This window comes from Lactuca sativa, chromosome 5 (assembly GCF_002870075.4).
Source record: "Lactuca sativa cultivar Salinas chromosome 5, Lsat_Salinas_v11, whole genome shotgun sequence".
Lineage (NCBI taxonomy): Eukaryota > Viridiplantae > Streptophyta > Magnoliopsida > Asterales > Asteraceae > Lactuca > Lactuca sativa.
Window position 1 is genome coordinate 215181961 of NC_056627.2, and position 15192 is coordinate 215197152.

The 15192-nt window shown below is 39.0% G+C and overlaps 1 protein-coding gene across 1 annotated transcript; it reads left to right on the forward strand.

Annotated features, from left to right (window-relative positions):
- The first annotated feature begins 63 nt into the window (after positions 1 to 63).
- LOC111895134 (uncharacterized) lies at positions 64 to 765 on the forward strand. The gene has a single exon (XM_023891236.1). The coding sequence runs from the start codon at positions 64 to 66 to the stop codon at positions 763 to 765; it is 702 nt and encodes a 233-aa protein (XP_023747004.1).
- Positions 766 to 15192: the final 14427 nt, after the last annotated feature.

The window sequence follows — 15192 nt, forward strand, 5'->3', positions numbered from 1 at the left end:
GTTGATCCCTCACCAGTCTTCTTCCCCCTGCTTCTCTTCTTCCACCTGTTCTTCTCATTAATCATGTCAGGTGATCAACCAATATCAAAACCTGCACATAAGGCGTATGGTATAACCAACATCAAAACATACGTACCTTTGATTCTTGATCTCCCAACCAGAAATTATGAGCCATGGAGCACTCTTTTCAAAGCCCATTGTATAGCTTATGGCGTTTTGGATTACATCGACGACACGTATGACCCACCTAATCAAGCCCCAACGAATACTGAATGGTTAGAGCTTGACTCCATGGTAACACTGTGGCTCTTTGGTTCTATCTCCCAAAACCTCATCACATCTGCCCACTCCAAACAAGCCAACGCCATACAAATATGGCTCAATATTCACTCCATTTTTCATGATGATCAAGAAGCCACTGCTATACAATATGAGACAGAGCTCAGAAACATTCAAATGGGTGAACTTAATGTTCACGCCTACTGTGATAAAGTTAAGAAACTTGCTGACCTGCTGGAAGGTATTGGTGAAAAAGTCAAACATAGGAACCTTATCCCGTATGCCCTTAATGGGCTTTCCCCAAAATTCGAGAGTGTGGCCAACATCCTCCGCCATCGCAAGCCTATTCCCCCATTCTCGGAGATGCGCACCACCCTCTCTGTTGAAGAAACCCGTCTTGCCTCCTCTGCTTTTCGCCCTTCCTCCCACACCAATCACTCCTCTTCTCATTCTCTTCTTCACGTTGACTCTGGTTCGTCAAATTGAGGAAGAGGCTTGAACTCTAACCGTGGAAGAAATCCATCTCGCAGGGGAGGGAATCATGCCTCCAATTATCGTCACCCACCTACCGGAAATCCAAATAACTTTGGGAACCGTCAATATGAGTGGTTCTTTGTTCAGCTACTGGCGATTTCTGCTCAACCATGGGGCTTCTCCTCTCCTGGGTCACACGCATCAAATGCAATCCAGTGGACTTCTACTGGTCCGAATTCCTCACAGCCAACCCAAGGGTGGAACAGACCCTATTTCAGCCAAAATGGGCTTCTTGGCAGCAGGCCCACTTCGCCTTCTCCAACCAGCGGATTCTCTCCTCAGGCCCATCAGACTTCAAGCCAATCCCCTTCAGTCCAGCAACCTCCTTGGACTTGGCTTGGTGACATGGATCAACCTACCTCTCTCCCGACCATGTTCAATACGATGACTCTCTCGGACCCGACACAAGGCGGATGGGTTATGGACACCGGGGCCACCGACCATGTCAACAACAATGCGGGTATACTCGATTCTCTTTGTAATAATCATAATAGGCCTCGTTCTATTTATGTCGGTAATGGATCTGCAATTCCTGTTATGAACTCGGGACATACGACTTTCCCTATCCAAAACCCATACCACCCCTTACACTTGCACAATGTGCTCATAACACCCAACATCATTCAAATCTCATCTCTGTTCGAAAATTTACTACACATAATAATTGCTCTATTGATTTTGATCCTTAGGGTTTTACTGTTCTTGATTACCAGACACGCCGCCCTCTTATCCGTTGTGACAACTCCAAATCGCTTTATCTGTTACCGGATCTAGTAGTCACGCTTTTGTTTCCACTTCCTCATCCACTTGGCACCAAAGACTCGGTCACCCCAAAAATCATGTCTTGAAGAAATTAGCATCTAATAACTCGATTTCTTGTTCTCTATAAAAAATAATGTTATTTGTCAAGCTTGTCAACTTGGCAAACACACTAGATTACCTTTTTATTTATCAGATTCTACGGTGTCTAAACCTTTTGAAATAATTCATTCTGATTTGTGGACATCTCCTATACCTAGTAATGGTGGTTTACGTTATAATGCTTTATTTCTAGATCATTACACACATTACCTTTGGGTGTACCCTTTCAAACACAAATCTCAAGTATTTGACAAATTTCTTCATCTCTTTAATATAATCAAAACCCAATTTGGAGGCACCATCAAACAATTTCAATGTGTCAATGTGGGGGGTGGGGGGGGGGGGAATACAAATATAAATCCTTCCATGATCATTTCGCCTCTCATGGTATTACCTTCCATTTCTCATGTCCTTATACCTCTTAGCAAAATGGTCGGTCTGAGCGTATGATTTGTACCACAAATAACATGATGCGTACGCTATTGTTTCATTCCTATCTACCCCCCGCTTTCTGGACCGAAGCCCTTCACATGGCTACTCACTTACTCAACATCCTTCCATCCGCCTCCATATCCAATGAGACTCCCCATTATCGGCTTTTTCAACGTCATCCCACCTATGATCACCTTCGTGTATTTGGTTGTCTCTGTTTTCCTCACCTAAACACTACACATAAACTCCAGCCACGCTCCACACCCTGTATCTTCCTTGGCTACCCCACCTACCATCATGGTTTTCGATGTTATGACCTTTCCACTAAACAAATCATTCTTTCTCGTCATGTCACTTTTGACGAGACCATATTCCCTTTTGGTTCAGTTACTCCCTCAAATCCCCCATCCTATGATTTCCTTAATGACTCTGAATTATCTCCCAACCTTCGCCAAATTTTATCTCCTACCACTACCCCCTCCCCCATTATCTCTCCTTCCACTCATAACTCCCCATCCCCTCCTTCACCACCTCCCACCCCACCTCCATCACCACCTCCACCTACCCCTCCACCACCACCACCACCTCCACCTCCAACTCATCATATGAACACAAGATCAAAAGTGACATCTCCAAACCTATCACTCGCCTCAACCTCCACACTTCCTCCATTTCCTCTGTCCTGAGGTCTTACTTACAGGCTTTGAAAGACCCAAACTGGCATAAAGCCATGAATGAGGAATACAATGCTCTTATTACAAATGGCACTTGGGTCCTTATTCTGCGACCTCCGGGGGCTAATATGGTTCGATCTATGCAGCTTTTCAAACACAAATTTCATGCTGATGGCTCTCTATCGCGTTATAAAGCGCGTTTGGTGGCCAACAGACGTAGTCAGCAACAAGGAATTGATTGTGATGAGACATTTAGCCCAATTGTAAAACCAGCCACCATATAGACCGTTCTCAGTCTGGCTATCTCCAGACACTGGCCGATACATCAGCTTGATGTGAAGAACGCCTTTCTTCATGACCATCTTTAGGAGACTGTTTGATGCACCAATCTCCTGGCTTTCGAGACCCTCAACATCCAGATTATGCTTGCCACCTTCAGCGGTCCCTCTATGGTCTCAAACAGGCCTTTGCTCAGCATGCTCTTCGCCTGGGGTTTCAGCAGAGTCTCACTGACTCATCTCTCTTTGTATATCGTCACGGAGCTGAGATTGCATACTTCCTACTTTATGTTGATGATATCATTCTAATAGCTTGATCTTCCGTTTTTCTACAGTCTATTATTGATCAACTAAGCAGAGAGTTCGCCATGACTGACCTTGGAGCTCTTAACTATTTTTTGGGGATCTCTGCTACTCGCTCCTCTCGTGGTCTCTTCCTTTATCAGAGAAAGCATGCCTCTGAGATTCTAGAGCGAACGAATATGACTTAGTGCAATCCAGCTCGTACGCTGGCTGAGACAAATCATAAACTAGATGCCACAGGTGTTGGAATAGTGTCTAAGGCCGTAACTATATTCGGTTGTGCATGGTCCTTTTGGGTTGCCTTCACCATAGCAACTTGATAGGATGATTTATTAAGAGAGAATAAATATTATTAATATATTATGGGAATAATATAATGAATAATATATTTGTTATTTGATTAATATAAGTCATAGAATTAATTAGAATTAATTTGATGACTTAAAGAGATTAATTAAATAAAGGGGTATAAACTGTCAATTGTTTGATAGTTAAGCTTTAAACTGTAAATCCATTTGGATATACTATGGACGAATTCTAAGAGGATTAGGATAGCTAAAATCGTCCATTAGAGTTATCTAGGAATGGATTTGGATAGCCTTAAGAGAAGATTATCTGATAGGGACTTATCTGTAATCCTTAAGGAATCCACAAGTATAAATAGACCCCATGGCATAGGGAATTCGACACTTCTGAAAAAGCAAGAGAACTCTGGTCGAATTCCTCCCCTCTCCTCTCTCCCAAATCATCCTCCTTGCTTTGGTGTTTGTAAGCCATTAGAGGAGTGACATTTGTGACTCTAGAAGCTCCAAGACCTCAAGATCAACAAGGAACTCAAAGGTATGATTCTAGATCTGTTTTAATGTTCTTGTTTAACCTAATTAGTAATTAGAAGTCTTGGATTCAAAGCATGTTTATTAGAAAGCCTAGATCCAAGCATTAGGGTTTTGCATGCGCACATAGGAAAGTTCTTATGGCTAAAACCCATCAGTGGTATCAGAGCCTAGCTTGGTTTTCTGTAAATTGTTGCTTGATTAACTGAAACAAACCTGCAAAATTCGAATTTTTGGTTTCTGAGTCATGGACTCGGCGAGTCTCAAAGTGGACTCGGCGAGTAGGCCTGACTCGGCGAGTCCATTTGTGCACTCGGCGAGTCCAGGCGTCAGGAATGGCCAGATTCGGGATTTCTTTGTGTTTATCTTATCTTAACTTACCATAAACTAATTAGATCAACATTAATTCGTTTTTCTGATAAATATAACTATTATCTTGATCTAGTTAAAGGTAATTATCAACTAATTAAATATTTAATTTCCTTATATGATAATTAATTAATTATTTTAATTATTTTGGTAATTATCTTAAAAGAAATCTTGAATAAATCAAATATAGATAATTAGGATATTAATTGTTAATTGGAATTATTTGTTATTTGATCCTCCATGTTTTAAATGTTTAAAAACCTACCCACATGTTTTGAAATTTACTTTTGTGATTAAAAGTTTTAATTTAGACAACTTAAATTTCAAACCCTAGATTTTAAAAGTTTTAAAATACAACCCTATACTAATATGATATTACTAGAATAATATATATATGTATAACTAAATGCTAGTCTTACCGTTAGTAGGCCTCATTCACGAAGCCGATCTATAAGGTGGGTATAAGGTTGCGGCCTATAAAATGGCGCTTAATGGGTGTACACTCACACCTACCGCTTGCTTGATTGGTGGAGGGTCGTTAGCCGAACGGGTAGGATAGGGCAACCTCATCCTCTCATTAAAAGTATAATAAGAAATACAAGTAACTACACATATTTCAAAAAAATTTCCCAATCCTAGTTACTTTAGGAAAAGTGAATTGATGCAATCCCATGAAATTACACTTTGCACCTTGCTAAGATGTTGGTGGAGCGTGTGTGGTTTACCGGCACACTAATTGGTTCTAAGCGAAGGTGGCAAAGGGTGATTCGTTGTTTATCATAGTTCAATGGAGCGTGTGTGGTTTACCGGCACATTGAATAGGTGATTGTTACAATGAAGGCGCCATGTGAATTTGCATGGTAATTCACACCCGCTTTGTGATCCTCGGCATCCCAGTCACAAACAAGAGGGGCATATCGAGATTTAAACATGCCATTGAATAGTTTCAATGAATCTCATCCGAACCTAGGAATTCTCAAAAACACTTAGGACTAATAGTTTAAGTTTCGTGATGGAGAATTAGTGAATCGTCATTCACTTACCTTCAATTTATTTGCATGTTAGATTACGGCATCCCTTTTCTAGTATGTAAATGTTATTGTTGGATCCTAGCCCTAATTTTCTTATTGGGTGATAATTAGGGATTCTTATTCTAATCTATCTTTGTCCTTTTCTAATTATAGATGTCAAACGCAAACAACGCTGCTGCTAGTTCTTTCACATTGATGAGCCTTTGCCAAAAGGTCACCTTCGATGGAACGAACTTTAGCGAATGGATAAGATACATTCGCACCATTGCTCGCTATGAGGACAAAGAGTATGTCCTTGATGAGAAGCTCGAGAAAATCAACCCCGAAATCGCTACTCCCGCCGAAATCACCGCCTTTGAAACTCATGAGCGAGATGCAACGAAGGTACATTGCATCATGATCGCCACCATGAACTCCGAATTCCAAAAGTCCTACGAGGACATGTACCCGTACGAGATGCACCAAGACTTATTGGAAAGGTATCACCAAAACGCGAGACAAGAGAGGTACGAGATTTTCACTAACATGATTTCCGCGAAGATGGGTCATGGAGAATCTCTTACCGTGCACTTGCAAAAGATGCAAAGGTATGTTGACCGCCTCCGCAAGTTAAATGTTGACTTCGGTGAAGACTTGGCGATCGACATGGTGCTTCACTCTTTGCCTCCGATGTACAATCAATTTAGGATGACCTACCACATGAACAAAGAAGAGGTCACCCTAAGCAAGCTCCAAGGTCTCTTGAGGGTTGCTGAGAGCAACTTTAAAGACAAGTCTGTTGCACCTACTCCCAATCCGCCCGCTGCTCCTGTCTTGGCTATTGGACAAGGGAAGGGAAAGAAGAGGAAAGCTTCATCGAAGAACTATCGCAAGGTGAAAGCCCGAGATGGTGCCTCTTCTAGTGGGACCAAAGTTGATCCCGCCAAGCCCTGCTCTAACCCGAAGGAGGCAGAGTGTCACCACTGCCACAAGATAGGACATTGGAAGAGAAGCTGCCCGGATTACCTGCAAGCAATCAAAGAAGGAAAGATCAAGCCATCTTTCGCAGGTATATATACAATCAAATCTAACGATTCTAATCATGCTATTTCTTGGGTTCTTGATACCGGTTGTGGTTATCACATTTGTTCTAATGTGCAGGGACTAAGAAGAAGTAGGGATGTGGAGCAAGGAAGGATCAATCTAATCATGGGGAACAGAAGATCGTCACCTGTAACCAAGATTGGAGTGTATTCCTTAGTGCTTAGGAATAGTTTAGTTTTAGATTTGAACAATTGTTGCTATTCGCCAGAAATGGCAAGAAACATCATTTCATTTCATGGTTTATTTAGACAAGGATTTAGATTTTCTTTTAATAATGAGAATGGTTCTATTTTGGCTTATCTAAATGGTGTCTTTTACTTTGAAGCTATACCATGTAATGGAATATATGAAACTGTTATGATTGTTGATGACTTTGGAAATGATGTTTTGAATATTGATTCTTCCACTAGTATGGATAAAGCTTCCTTGTGGCATTGTCGTCTTGGACATGTCAACAAGAAACGCATAGCCCAACTCCAAAAGGATGGAGTGTTGGAGTCATTCGACCTTAGGGAAGATGACACATGCGAGTCTTGTTTGCTTGGAAAGATGACTAAGTCGCCCTTCACAAGTACTTGTGAAAGGAGCGAGGGTCTATTGGACCTAATACATACCGATGTATGTGGACCATTTAGATCAACCACGAAGGATGGAAACCGCTTCTATGTGACTTTTACCGATGACTATAGTAGATATGGGTATATCTACTTAATCAAGCAAAAGTCAGACACCTTTGAAAAGTTCAAAGAGTTCAAGAATGAAGTGGAGAATCAACTGGGCAGGAAAATCAAGATGCTTCGATCCGATCGAGGAGGAGAGTACCTAAGTCTTGAATTCCACGATTATCTCAAGGAGTGTGGAATAGTTTCGCAATTGACGCCTCCTAGGACACCGCAGTTGAATGGTGTCGCAGAAAGGCGTAATCGAACCTTATTGGATATGGTTCGCTCTATGATGAGTCGTGCTTCACTACCAATCTCTTTTTGGGGGTATGCCTTAGAGACTGCCGCCCATATCCTTAACCGAGTCCCTACGAAGAAGGTTGCCAAAACACCTCACGAGATGTGGACAGGGAGAGCTCCCTCGTTGGCACATATCAAGGTTTGGGGTTGCGAGGCTTTCGTAAGACGAGATACTCACGACAAGCTTGAACCTTGAAGTGAGCGATGTATTTTCATCGGCTACCCGCAGACATCCTTTGGATATCTCTTCTATAGACCGAAGGACAATGTTGTCTTCGTTGCGAGGAGAGGAGTTTTCTGAGAGCGAGAACTCATAAGCCAAGGAGACAGTGGGAGGCAAATCGAACTTGAAGAGATTCAAGAGTCGATGGATGAAGGAACCTCTACCGCTGGCGCTCAACCCGAGGAGGAAACTCCGGTTGAACCAATTGACGAATCCTTACCTCTTAGACGTTCCGATAGAGTTAGAGTTCATCCCCAGTTCTATGGCTTTCATATTACTACCGAAGGGGACACGTATATTAGTGATGGTACACTAGTAAATCTTGATGAACCTAATAGCTACAAGGAAGCCATGGCAGGCCCGGAGTCTGTAAAGTGGAAAGAGGCAATGGATAGCGAGATCCAATCCATGTATGATAACCAAGTTTGGAATTTGGTTGATTACGTGCCCGGACGTAAGACCGTTGGGTGCAAATGGATCTTCAAGAAGAAGACCGACGTGGACGGGAACGTACACACATATAAAGCGCGATTGGTCGCGAAGGGCTTTACTCAAACTCCCAGAGTTGACTATGATGAGACCTTCTCACCAGTTGCGAAGATTAAATCTATTAGAGTGATGTTAGCAATTGCCGCATTTCATGATTATGAGATTTGGCAAATGGATGTCAAGACCGCTTTCCTTAACGGAAAGTTGGCTGAGGATGTTTACATGGCTCAGCCAGAGGGGTTTGTGGATCCGAAGCATCCGGATAGAGTGTGTAAGCTTGAGAAGTCCAATTATGGACTTAAGCAAGCATCTCGCAGATGGAATCTTTGTTTCGATGAGAAAGTCAAAGAGTTTGGATTTGTACGAAGCGAAGACGAGTCTTGTGTATATGTCAAAGCCAGTGGGAGTATAGTAAGCTTCCTCGTTCTATATGTCGATGACATATTACTCATAGGAAACGACATCCCGACTCTGCAGGAAGTTAAGTCCTGGCTCGGGAAATGTTTCGCTATGAAGGACCTCGGAGAGGCCTCTTACATTTTGGGAATAAGGATAATAAGAGAAAGAAGTAAGAGACTAATTGGACTTAGTCAGAATACTTACTTAGAGAAGGTACTAAAACGTTTTAGTATGGAAAACTCAAAGAAGGGAGAATTACCGATACAAAGTAATGCCAAATTGAGTAAGACTCAAAGTCCGAGTACCGAAGCTGAGATAGCAGAAATGAGCCAAATACCGTATGCTTCCGCAGTTGGCTCAATCATGTACGCTATGACTTGTACTCGCCCTGATGTAGCCTTCGCTTTGAGCATGGTTAGCAGATATCAAGGGAATCCTGGCAAAGCCCATTGGATAGCGGTGAAGAATATCCTTAAGTACCTTCGGAGGACAAAGGAATGGTTCTTAGTCCTCGGAGGGAGTGATGACTTGAAGGTGCGAGGGTATAGTGACGCCAGTTTTCAGACCGACAGGGACAACTACCGTTCGCAGTCGGGCTGGGTCTTTACCCTAAATGGAGGAGCAGTGACATGGAAAAGTTCCAAGCAGGAAACCGTAGCTGATTCAACGTGCGAATCAGAGTACATTGCAGCAAGCGAAGCATCGAAGGAGGCAATATGGCTAAAGAACTTCATCGGTGATCTTGGAGTCGTACCTGCCATAAAGGAACCAATGGAGATTTTCTGTGATAACGAAGGTGCGGTTGCCTTAACCAAGGAACCAAGGGATCATGGTAGATCAAGACATATCGACAGAAAGTATCACTTCATTAGACATCGTGTAGAAGAAGGACAACTCGTAGTTAAGAGGATATCATCAGAAGATAACCCAGCAGATCCGCTTACGAAGGGACTGAGTAGGGTTAAGCACTTGCAGCATGCTAGGAGTATTGGGCTGAAGGATGATATTAGCATAGATTAGATAGTATTAGAAACCTGTATTAGATAAATGTAATTAACATTTGATGATTAAATAAAGGAGTTTTATTTATGAGTAATGTTACTATCTTATATTAATTGTTTAGCTATTGTTTCACTTTGCATGTTTTGACTTCCAGAATAATTGAGGTTATTAGGAATAATCAAATTATTCAAATGGTCCACAATCGTTCATATGTTGGAAGTAGATATGAAAGAAGATTGTCGTGAATTGGTGTGTAGAATGTCTAAATGATGTTAGACATAGCAAAGGATTGCTGCAACGTTCATGAGTGCTTATGAACTAGTTTTGAGCATTGGAATAAACCCGCGCTTGCTGGAATCACCTTATGGAATAAGATATAAAAGGTGATCGCAAGACGATAATATCATATAGTCTTAAAACCTAGATATATGGTTTATTATTTGTTAATTGATTGTACATTGATAATACGAAAACGCATCAGTAACTTGGTGTTATAAAACGTATTGTTGTGTATAGTTGGTAAATGAATAAGTAAATGCATATAAGTCGAAGTTTATCTGTAACTTTTATCTAATAAGGTAAAAGCGATATCTCGGCCGCTCGATGATTTGATTTGACTTATGTGCCGGGCCCGGTCAGAACTGAATTGATGTGTTCGATTAAGTTCTATGTCAAATAAATCAGAGATCGAGAAACCTAAATGCTTGACTAACCATTCCATAGGATTGTCAGCATGATATCTAACAGAGGACTGTACGTTCCCTTATCTAAAGGACAAGATTGATTAGATCAGAGTTGACAGCGTCTTTGAGAGCTACGATTGCAAACCAAATTGTACTTGTATAGTTACTAGACTTATCCAAGTGGGAGACTGTTGGAATAGTGTCTAAGGCCGTAACTATATTCGGTTGTGCATGGTCCTTTTGGGTTGCCTTCACCATAGCAACTTGATAGGATGATTTATTAAGAGAGAATAAATATTATTAATATATTATGGGAATAATATAATGAATAATATATTTGTTATTTGATTAATATAAGTCATAGAATTAATTAGAATTAATTTGGTGACTTAAAGAGATTAATTAAATAAAGGGGTATAAACTGTCAATTGTTTGATAGTTAAGCTTTAAACTGTAAATCCATTTGGATATACTATGGACGAATTCTAAGAGGATTAGGATAGCTAAAATCGTCCATTAGAGTTATCTAGGAATGGATTTGGATAGCCTTAAGAGAAGATTATCTGATAGGGACTTATCTGTAATCCTTAAGGAATCCACAAGTATAAATAGACCCCATGGCATAGGGAATTCGACACTTCTGAAAAAGCAAGAGAACTCTGGTCGAATTCCTCCCCTCTCCTCTCTCCCAAATCATCCTCCTTGCTTTGGTGTTTGTAAGCCATTAGAGGAGTGACATTTGTGACTCTAGAAGCTCCAAGACCTCAAGATCAACAAGGAACTCAAAGGTATGATTCTAGATCTGTTTTAATGTTCTTGTTTAACCTAATTAGTAATTAGAAGTCTTGGATTCAAAGCATGTTTATTAGAAAGCCTAGATCCAAGCATTAGGGTTTTGCATGCGCACATAGGAAAGTTCTTATGGCTAAAACCCATCAACAGGGTCCCCTGTTCTAGATCCATCACTTTATCACAGTCTTACTGGTACACTTCAGTATCTCACCTTCACTAGACCAGACATTGCCTATGCTGTTCAACAGATCTGCTTATTCATGCATGATCCCCGCGAGCCTCATCTGCATGCTCTCAAGCGTATCTTATGCTACATTCATGGCACTTTGGATCATGGTCTACAACTACATGTATCCCCTTCATCGGATCTACGTGCCTACTCTGATGCAGACTGGGGCGGGTGCCCAGTCTCTCGTCGATCCACATCTGGCTACTGTGTTTTTCTTGGAGATAATCTGATCTCTTGGTCTTCTAAACGCCAAGGGGTTATTTCTCAGTCAAGTGCTGAGGTTGAGTATCGCGGAGTCGCCAACGCCGTTGCCGAGACTTGCTGGGTTTACAATTTACTTCGTGAACTTCGATGTCCTCCCTCCAAAGCTACCATTGTCTATCGTGACAACATTAGCTCTGTGTACATGACACATAACCCAGTGCAGCACTAACGTACGAAACACATAGAGATTGACATTCATTTTGTTCGTGACCTGGTTGCCAGGGGCGTTATTCACGTCTTTCACGTACCCTTGTCCGCTCAGTATGCTGACATATTTACAAAGGGCCTTCCTTCGCAAATCTTCAACAACTTAAAGACTAGTTTGAACGTTCGGAATTCTCCGCCCAATCCAACTGTAGGGGGATGTTATTGGATACCTTCTTGTATTCTTAGCCCATTATATTGTGTATTTGGCCCAAATGGATTGTATTGTATTTTGTATATAAGCGCTTTCTCAATGAATGATAGTTCACAGGAGAATAAGCATTTGCAGTTACCACCGTACACCAACATCATATCCTTGGTATGTTCTTGAACTCAATTTCTAATTTTTAAACCTAATTTTTGATTTTACAATCAAATTTCTTTTGAGAATTGTGATGTTCGTTCTTTCCTATCCTTTCTGATTTCCAAGGCTTATCAATTTTGACTTTGGAAAGCGTTAAGCACTTGATTGGTGTGTACACATCAAATTCACAAATTCACTTTTTTTGGATTCCAATTTAATTCAAATACGACGTTTTAAAATTGCCGATGTAAACTTTCAAAAATTGTGAGTTTCATGCACGAATACCGAAACAATTAACTTGGATAAAGCTATTCTCTTAACAAGTTATAAAGTTGGGTTAAAGATTATGAATTAAATTAATTTAATACTCCACAAAGTTTTGTTTAATGTTCACAAATTCAATTTAATACAAAAATTTGTTTGAGGTAAACAGAAACATTTGTATCTTGATTTTCTATAGAATAAAAATTTGCAATTCGTTGCAAAATAATCATATTATGTTAGTTAATTTGATGTAGGAGCATTTACGAATATGATAAAGCATTAGGTTGAGATTTCTAACACGTTTTCCTTTAGGATGTTCTTCCCCTTATCCTCTTGTCCTAAATTAATTAAAATTTGACAGAAGTGGTGTGATATGATTCATTTTCAATCATTTTTCAAACAACCATTATATTTGTGAAAATTGAAATGACCATAAAAAATTGCAAATTATTATGTTTTCTATCATGAAACTTGTCCATTGTACCTTCATTTGTAGTTAGGAATTAAAGCAGTTGTTAAGTATAGTGGGTATTCTGTGATTTCATTATATACAGTGACTATTTTGCAAAGAAATGACAACTACATTTGATTTGTACATAGTCCATTAATTCACATTTGGTTTTAACAATGTCAAAAAAAAATCATGGTTCATTGAAATGGCGGATGTATGTATTGATTTGTTTCTGCATATATATTTGATTTGTAAATGGTTGTTTACTTGTTTTTTAAAAAAAAGGGTAAAAATGGTAAATCATATTTTTAAATGTAGTTTTATAATAAGGGTATAATAGTTATTTAATAAAAAATCATGATTCAAAACGATTATAAAATATTTTTTTTAAAAAAATTCCTGATTTTGTTTGCATGTTTTCGAATTACATTTGTTTGAGTTGTTTGACAAGATGAATGGGGATGCATTAGTTGCTATCATTGCCACAATTAGCAATCTTTTACAGGGTTAGGATAATGCTACAATTACAGGCACTCATTTTGTTTCTCTTGGTTTTGAATCCAAATGAATTTCAATTGTCTTATCAAACTTATTTGGGTTCAAAAGCATGGAATCCAAGATTTGAACAAGTTAATTCTTATGAAATTTGTATCAAATTCTCAATTATTCTTAATGTCTCTCACTCAGTTGTTTTCATTCCTTTAGAATATGTTTATTATTTTGCTTATTCTAATTGTTTTAGATGAATTTTGGATTGTTTGATGATAATGCCTAACAAGTGTTTGTTGAAATGCCTAAAAGAGAATCTAAAGAATTTAACCTTGTAGTATGCATTCTGTTAGAATTACTAGCAACACATGTTTTATGTAATTGTTTAAAAAGGTAATTAATTTGTTTGTGTATTATTTTGGTTCGATTTGTGATTTTGAATTCCAATTTCTAATGTCCCTTGTTATTGTATATTTAGAATCTAAAATTATATTACCAATAAATACGATACTTTTGAATGTATTCTATGTATGCTGTCAGAATGTATTCTGCCAGAATAAAATCTATGTATTCTGCTAGAATTTATTCTATGTATTCTACCAGAATATATAAAGTGATAGTTAATTGCAAGTAACATGTTTTTAATCATTATTAGTTTTTGTTGTATTTGTGAAAGGAATGGTTGAAAGAATGCATTGAAGACCTAATAGGAATAACTTGAAGAATGAATAAAGTTTGATCATACTGACACTTTTAGAATGTTGTTATTTTTTAAGAACTTTATTCATTTTTGTTGATATTTTTTTAGAATATGTATGAATGTGTATTTAAGTTCGGATGTATAAGAATATATTAGAATGTTGTTATTCTTCAATAATATTCTAATATAATAAAATTCTGAAAAAACATCATTCTAAAAAAAATTCAGACATAATAAAATCGGTTATGTATATAAATTACGTTAGATTAAAATTGAATTAATTAGAAAAATTCAGATTTTTAAAATTAGAAGAATTAATCATCCCTAAAAATCCGAAATTTCCTTTTATAAATGTAGTTAATTTTCCAAAATACCATTTTGCTAAATTTTATGTGATTATATGGTACATGTTATCCCATTGTAATACCATACAGCCTCAAATCATGTCCATTGATTAATTCCATCTGTTGGTCCAGATTCATGCATTCTCGCACATAATAGTTAGTGAAAACAAAATAACCTAAGCCTATATATATATAGGTTCCGTTGAGATTAAAAATAAAATAGAGATCTTGAGATTCAACCTCAGCCACGTATTTCACATCTACCGCTCTAACCCTCTGGCGTACCGGCAAGACAGGCCTGGTATAATCATAACTGATTATACAGTGCCGATCGTTCCTTTCTCTTCCTCCACCATCCCCACCACCATAACCACCATCGCCACCACCGCTACCACCACCTCTGACACCAGTCAACCCCACCACAGTCACCTCCGTTACTTATGCCACTGCCAGATCTGTCACCACCACCGCTACCACCACCTCTGACACCAGTTGACCCCACCACAGTCACCTTCGTTACTTATGCCACTGCCAGATCTGTCACTACCACCGCTTCGGCCACCAACTGTCATAATCATTTATGATTACTCAATCTGTAAAAGACATATATGTAAAATCATTTATAATTAGACATATACGTATAAATATGTATAATTCTATATGATTATACCTCTCTGCCATATAATCATTTATGATTAGGTATAAGCTGTTTGCTA